Below are 7,892 nucleotides of genomic sequence, written 5' to 3'. Positions count from 1 at the left end.
ATCTTTATAGCTTTAATGATTGATTTCCAGTTAAGGTTAGTACACAACGTACCAATTAACAATTTAGAAGGTCTACAGATAGGTCTCAGTAGGCTATTTCCGAATTCATTCACTTTCATTCACTCACAAATTTACACACACACACACACACACACACACACACACACACACACACACACACACACACACACACACATATTCTTGTATATCTGTCTTTATGAGGACATTCAATGACACAATGCAATCTCTAGCCGCTTACCCTAACCTTACCCATCACAACTAAGTGCCTAACCCGAACCCTTACCCTAAACCTACCCTTAACCTATAGCCTTATCCCTAAAACCAAGTCTTGACCCTCAAACAGGCCTTTAAAGGGGTCTCAGAAAGTGAGGACTGGCCAAAATGTCCTCACTTTGCTCTCTTTGTCCTCACTCCACTGGTCTAAAACTCAAATTGCATGGTCCTCACAAAGACAGTTGTACAAGCACACACACACACACACACACACACACACACACACACACACACACAGAGAGAGAGAGAGAGAGATCACCCACTACAGCAACAGTTTCCAATCTCTGGCTGTCTTGTAATGCATGTTTATGAGGAGAACTCCCATTGTATCTGGAAGGTTGGTGTCCTGCAACAGCTGTTTTAACATATGGCAAAGTGAGACCTGCATGCCTACTGCTAATTCCTTAACAGTTCTGCATTAAACGGTGCATTCAAATTCATTTAGCCTATCACAAAGTAGTTTATGGCAAAAAAAAAGAGTTGTATTTATGAATATTGTCTAATTCATCTCAATATAATAATATTATTGTTAATTGACAAATTGCAAATTCATAGTTTTAAGGACTCTGAATAGTGTTGACATAAATGTTGGAATTAATTTGGAAAGCTTCAAAGATTTAAATTAAACTCAAAAGCACCATAAATGTATCATTAATATGGTACACACAAATATAGATTTGCAAAACAGACCAAAATTCATAATTTACTGACAATCTCCCTCTCCAGTAAGCCTTTAACTGGATCATGTCAGTCTTGAAAACCAGATCAGTCCAATTTGAGAATGAATCATTTTTGTGAATCAGAAAGAAAGATCCGTTCATAAATAATATGAAAGAAGTCACAGATTTGGAACAACATAAAGGTGAGTAACTGAATTTTCTATTTTCTGTGAACAATTTCTTCAAATCTTTTTTGACCTGTTATGTTTTTTAAAATGATGTGTTTCCCAACACACACACACACAAACTACCTTGAAGATTTTTATTACAAAAAGGAATATACACAACATATATCTCAGGAATGGAACTACACATGGTAGAACGCTTTATGTCCAATATTCCTGCCCGCAGTCATCTTGGTTTGTCTGGAATATGTCATCCCAGATGGTTCTTTTCCCATTACTTCTCAGAGGATTACAAGAATACTTGATGCAATGCGCACAGTTTCATAAAATGAATACTGTTAAGCTTTTTTCATAAATATAAACACTCACAGTTTAATATTATAAAAGCTTGTTATAAAATATAGAGATTTCTTAGGGCACACAAAACATAACATGTAGGCCTACAAGGAAGAGCAAATGTGTTCCTCCTAATATATCATAGAAAGCAATAATAATAAAATTTATGTTTTTAATATGTTCATGCCATATATCTTTTGGAGGATTGTCAGACTGAATGTTTAAAAAACTATTCCATGTACATGCTCTTATAAGAATGTAAATATGATTATGACAGCTAACATTTGTACAATGAAAACTATATTCCTTCTGTTTAGCCAACATGAATTTTCTCTGAAACATTCAAGTAATGCCAATGCAAATGAGCAAATGTTTCAACAAACACAGCCATAATTATCAGAGAAAATAATGAGAAACCTAACACTGAATCTAACTCAGTGTTTTGTATGTCTCCTCTTAGAGGTAAAACCTCCATATTGGTTAGACTGAGATTCCAGTCGTATTACAATGAGCTGCAAATGTCATTAAAGACTCAATGGCAGTAATATTGCCAAGTTTAAAGCATTTAATGCCTGTCCATCATGTTTGATTGCTGCTATTAAGTGAATACTGGCTTTCATTTATTGCACAAAATAGCTGCATCATTTTTGCCAAGTAGCAACAGAAAAAAAAAAAATGTATTCCTTAAAAATGAGTAGTAGCCTATATTTTTGTTACTAGTACTTATTTTTAGTTACTAATAAATTGTACATCTATTAATTATTTTCTGCTACTCACTATCGTGATAGTGACTATTCTGAATATTTTCCTATTTTTCCTGCAGTGAATTCTCCAGGGATCTGTGGTTCTGTGGACATCAACTTTTCACTTCTGACTAGTAGCCTATGTGTTCCTTTTTTTTTTTTTTTTTGCTGTACTACCTATAGTTTTAATAGTAACTATTCCTTTTGTTCTTGTAACTACTGAAATATAGCCTATATTCTAGTTTCATATGCTAATAATTAAATACAAACGGTGACCTATTTATTAGACCAGTGTATGCTCTGTAACTTGTGAGATTGTAAATATTACTTGTTAACAACTGAGATAGTGTAAATAGGTAGGCTATTTGCCGTGAATAAATACAGTAGGCTACAATAAAGCAGGACTATTTCGATAGTTACAGTATGAGACTTTTTAATAACCTATATACCTATAATGAATGGTTTCTATGCAAACTAAAAAGATAACAGTTGGTGGGATTAGTAATTTAGCCAACTAAAAATAAGTACAAGTAACATACAGTACTAGTTAATTTTAAGAAATGAATGTTAAAACTCCTTGCCATAGAGACTGAGATTTGATATTTGCCTGCTTACTGAAGGCAGACAAACAGTCCTCTACACCTTCATATAGTCGTTCTTCAGGCGGCTTAACCGGGTCCCGTGACTCCGGATGATGAGTGACAACAGCTCGTGCTTGTCCTTCAGTCCCAGCGAGATGTCCAGTGTCTCCTTCAACACGTCGCGCGTGTGCACGATCATGTTGAGGAAGTCGTCGCTGATCTTGTGCTCCTCTTTCAATTCGCTTTCCTGACTCTGTTTGAATTTCACCTCCAGCTCCAGCAGAGACTTCTCGGAGTTGGAAAACGCCTCGGTGATCTGTGTCGTCTCCCGTCTCAGATATTTCCCATAGCTGTCTTCTCCATCCAGGTCGAAGGAGATGCTCTTCCCGATGCCCTCGAGCACACGCGCCGCGTCCTCGATGTGACGCTTGATGATGGTGAAATCGTCCCGGATCACTGAGTCCTGGTCCCCGTCCAGGGTGCATTTGCGATTGTCGGTCATTTTGAACAGCATCTGGCATTTCTCGGGATCGTCGTTATCTTCATAAAAACCGTCCGGCACGAAATAATGATGAAAAGTGCCGTTGGACATCTCCGGGTGGAGGGGTCCCGCAAAGAAAGCTCCTCCGAGACGCAATGAGACCAGGCAAGCTATCAGTATGAACAGAGGGGAAGCCATCATACCCACCTCTGCCTTATCACAGTCAATAGTAGCCTACCTTCAGCTCAGCTCTTCAAACTTCACACAAGCCCCCCTGCTCCAGCCCCACGCATGTCCAGAGCGTGAAATGCCGAGTAATCCCGACACGAAAACAGCCCAATCACACAAATCACACTTTGGGAATGCAACTTTCCAGTGCCCTTTCTGTGGTCTTTGGCGAAATCAACTGGCGTGAGCCACATAAACCCTCGCCGTGTCCTTCCTTGTGTCTGTTTCAACATCTGGACCGTTCAGACTCTGTGCTGGTTTAGGTAATAATACCCCCGGTCAGACTCTCAAATTACAAGCCCGTCACTCCTGCACTTAAAAGGCAGCACACATTACAGGGGCTGTCATTAAAAGGACTCGAGTTTGCATTAGTTTTAAAAGCCCCTGAAAGCTACAAAACACACATTAGAATTAGACTGGACCAGGCCAAACTCATATAAATCTAATAAAAATGACAGAATGACACAAGACAATTTATTACATGTATTAAACATATCAAGTAGATGAAGACAAACATTATGGTATTAAAAACAACAATGAAAACTTCTAAATTATGGATAATTTTATTATAACATTATGTATGTAGGCTACTCTCTTTTTATTAAAAAACAACTGGCTATAATCATTGCACAGTAATGGAATAGTTTATCCAGTTGTGTGTGTTCAAAACAAGAGAAAAATCAAGTGCAACATTTAAACACTGCCACAAAGATGCTGAAAATAGAATAAATGGAAATCTGATCCTTTGCACTGTAAAAACAAAATCATTCAAGCCAATAAAATATTAAAAACTTAAGTTTATTTGCAGAGTTGAAACTATGGAATCCCATTAAATCTAGAATGTAGAATAAATACCATTATTATTGTGACAAATGAAATGGATGGAAACAAAGATTTTTTGTATATATATATATTTATTTATTTGTATAATTTTCAGTGTGCTTTTATTGGTCACTTGTATAGAAATGCTTATATTTTTCTCTCTTTTGCAATGGCACACTTGTGTCAGTTTAATGTTCAAAATACATGTTATGCCAGAGTGCAAAAACCAAAATGGGGCCGTCCTCACTTTAGACAAAAGCAGACACTGCAGATGGCCACCCTGCACTCTTCTCTCTTCAATTTGTCTTGGAGGTGTGTCTGGAAAGAGGGTGCTTTGGAGGTCTTAATTCTCAGAGACAGGTCTCAGCTCCATATGCCGATTACCTAAAGAGGATGTCTGAGTGATGCCGAAAGGTTGTGACAGAGCGTGAGGCAGAGCGGGAGCTGTTCTGCTTCGGCATCAGGATGTGCTACTCGTTCTCTTTCCTGTGAAGGCCCCTGTAGAGAGACAGTGGGTGAACAGCAGTGAGCTCACACTTACATACTCTGTCCACTTTCATAAAGCCCAAGGCATTAATGAACCATACATTCCATGAAAAACAAACGGCAAACATTTTGTGGAAAACTGGTGATGTCATATCTGATGAATGAAGATGGATTCTCAAAGCCTCGGAAAGCCTTGTTTGCTTGGCCTTGTTGGATTTACAACCTTCTTTCATCATTTTTACAGACATTGTACAGACACTGCCAGCACGCTTTAATTTCACCATATGGCTCTTAAGCAAACACATATACCCACAAAATACAGACAGACGAGCACTCCACCCCACACAACACAAAGCTTTCAAGATGCTCACATGTGTTATTGACAACATTAAATCCCTGGCAAATAGTCTCTCAGTCTGGTATTTGTCTGTGAACATGAGGTAATAAGGGAATACCGCACTGATGTATCTTCATTAGGGCACGGATGTGTGCCCTACCATCTCATTGATGCCAAGAAGCAAAGTTCCTGTAGAATATTAGCTCTCCCTCAAACCCCAGTGTAAAAAAAAGAAAAAAAGAATTCACCACAGATCCAGACCAGAACAGAACATGAGCTGGGGTGGAGAAAAGTAGGAAGAAAATCAGAGTATGTGTAAGTGAGAGAAAGAAAAAGAGTCTTGTTTCCCACTACACTGGAAGTTGTTCCACTCTTTATAGAGTGCTCTAATTTTATGGTCTTCAGTACTTCTTCTCAGACTCCCTGTACCCCTTTGAACCTGGTTCCCCCAATGTTCCTCCTACAGATATCCACTACAAGGGGGCCGTCTCTCTCTCTCTCTCTCTCTCTCTTTCTCTCTCTCTCTCTCTCTCTCTCTCTCTCTCTCTCTCTCTCTCTCTCTCTCTCACACACACACACACACACACTCTCTCTCTCTCCACACTCAGCCGGTCTCTTAAACCCCAGAGGATGGAACAATGCCAGCTCCTGGAGAACTTCCCCCACTGTTTCCCTGCTAATGATCTTAATAACAGGGGTCGCTGTATTGTATTGTTAGCTTTCTAGATTTTTCATAGTTTTCAAATGTTCAGGTTAAGCTCACATTAAATGATCATATGCTACTTCCCAGACTGTGTCTTAGAATTATGCTATGAGTTGCACACCTCCACCAGACTTTTCACTGAGAGGGTGCATCATAAATACTTCTGAAGTCATCACGTCGCCCTTGGGCGGGCCTCTTAAGTAAATGCACACGGTTTCTTTGTGGTTAGACTGAATTCATGCCATCAGATTGGCAAGGATAAAATGGGCACCAACTTAAATGCCATGAACCTTGCATGAACTAGAACTCTGGGCCAGTTCTAATCTTTTTAGGGAAGAATTATGAGAGACCAGTTGTTTCATCATTAATCCATGCTATTTTCCGCTTGGCAATAAAACTCAATTACTGAAGCTTTTGAGCAAGACGCTCATAAAAGATACAGATGCTGGAGGAACACGGCCAGTGGGGCCATGAAACAGAATACACCGGCATCATGTTCTACAGAACCTATTTGAAGACCTCAGAGAGGACAGGCACGCATGCACTACTTTTTGTACACGTACTTCATACAAAAAATCAACTTAAAGCAAAAATTCATGTCATTTACTCACCCTCATGACATTCCAAACTTGACTTTCATCCTCAAATGGTGAAATTCTAAAGACATTGTGCTATAATTATGATGAATGAGGACCGAATATTTTAAGCTTAAAAAAAGACACAAAAGTACCATAAATATGTCATAAAAGTAGCTAATTTAAGTGCTCTGAAATCATACAGTATCTATGTGAGTAGAACAGACTGCAACTTAATTTCCTTTCAGTCAGCTGTGAATTGCTGTGACTGGTTGAATGAGTCAGTGAGTTGAACTCATGAATGAATCTAACAGACCTGTTTTGTGAACTGTATCACGTGATTAATTGAAAAGATCTAACAAAAAAAATTTTGTACATTTTTTTTGTTCATTTATACAGCTTGAATTTGGGTCTGTTTCTCAAACAATACAGTCTTGTTGCTTTAGAAGACTTGGAACATGGACAACTTTTATAATACTATTTTGATGCTCATGGGGGGTGTGTGTGTGTGGGGGGGGGGGGGGGGGAATTGGGTGGAACCCATTAATGACATGGAATACACTCAAACACATGGAATACGACAAGCATGAAGACTTACAAATCCCTTTTGGTTACAAGCTCCCTGATGCGTCAGATGGCTAATGAAGATTTGGTCCCTTTGAGTTTTTCCTTTATCACACACACATGTTCCAGGAAATCAGTCCAATGGTGACCTAACAACAGCCTCTCTGATAGCTGCTCTGCTGCCCAGTTCTGTAAACCTCTGGATTTACAAGTCCATTAAGTTTAAAAAGCTTCATGACGCAATTCTAGGAGCCGTGATGATCCCTGGAAGAAAGCATAATTACATAGCTCCGCATTCAAATGAATCAGTGCAAACTAAATAATACACTCAGAGACTAAAAACAAACCAGATCCATTAAAAAATGATGTAACTAAACAACAACCCAGGGACAACTACAAGAAAGTTTTAAACGTGAGTTAAAGAATAAATGCATAAAATGAGCTGAAAGAGACCGAAAGCAGGCCCGTCGCTGTATAACTACTGAATCATACTCAGCAGAAATGATATATTTAATAATATATTTAATATATAAACCTGCCATTATAGATACAGATCTGCCTCACCATACATAAAGGTCCACAGCAACCAGACTGCAGAAGCAGAGGGAGGGATGGAACTTGGGGTAAATCTCCACAGGGAGAATCGAAGGAATTGGAGTTGTTTGTTGAAGAAGTGCTGAAGAGATTTTTCCAGCTGTTTTGTGGTCAACTGCTCCCCTAAAAACCCCTTTATTCATTTATACATTTTCCATATGGAAATATTCTGAGATGAATGTACATACATGCATATTACAGTCCTGCATTTAGCCTCATTCCTCAAGAAAGACAGAATCTGAACTCTAATTGGCCCAATATTTACCAGGTATGGTAATCTAGGTTAGGTGTTAAATGTGCTCAG

General features: G+C 38.7%; 1 protein-coding gene across 1 annotated transcript; it reads right to left on the bottom strand.

Moving 5' to 3' along the window:
- Positions 1 to 1,261: 1,261 nt before the first annotated feature.
- Positions 1,262 to 3,776, bottom strand: fibinb (fin bud initiation factor b). The gene has a single exon (XM_084108634.1). It carries the CDS (start codon positions 3,478 to 3,480, stop codon positions 2,854 to 2,856), a length of 627 nt encoding a protein of 208 aa, XP_083964760.1. The 5' UTR covers positions 3,481 to 3,776; the 3' UTR covers positions 1,262 to 2,853.
- Between the last annotated feature and the right edge of the window lie 4,116 nt (positions 3,777 to 7,892).

This window comes from Abramis brama (genome assembly GCF_963993115.1).
Source record: "Abramis brama genome assembly, chromosome: 3".
Classification (NCBI taxonomy): domain Eukaryota; kingdom Metazoa; phylum Chordata; class Actinopteri; order Cypriniformes; family Leuciscidae; genus Abramis; species Abramis brama.
This window is presented reverse-complemented; position numbering and strand designations above follow the sequence as displayed.

Coding starts and splice junctions, on each gene's coding strand:
- fibinb (XM_084108634.1), bottom strand. CDS start 3,480: ATGATGGCTTCCCCTCTGTTCATACTGATAGCTTGCCTGGTCTCATTG.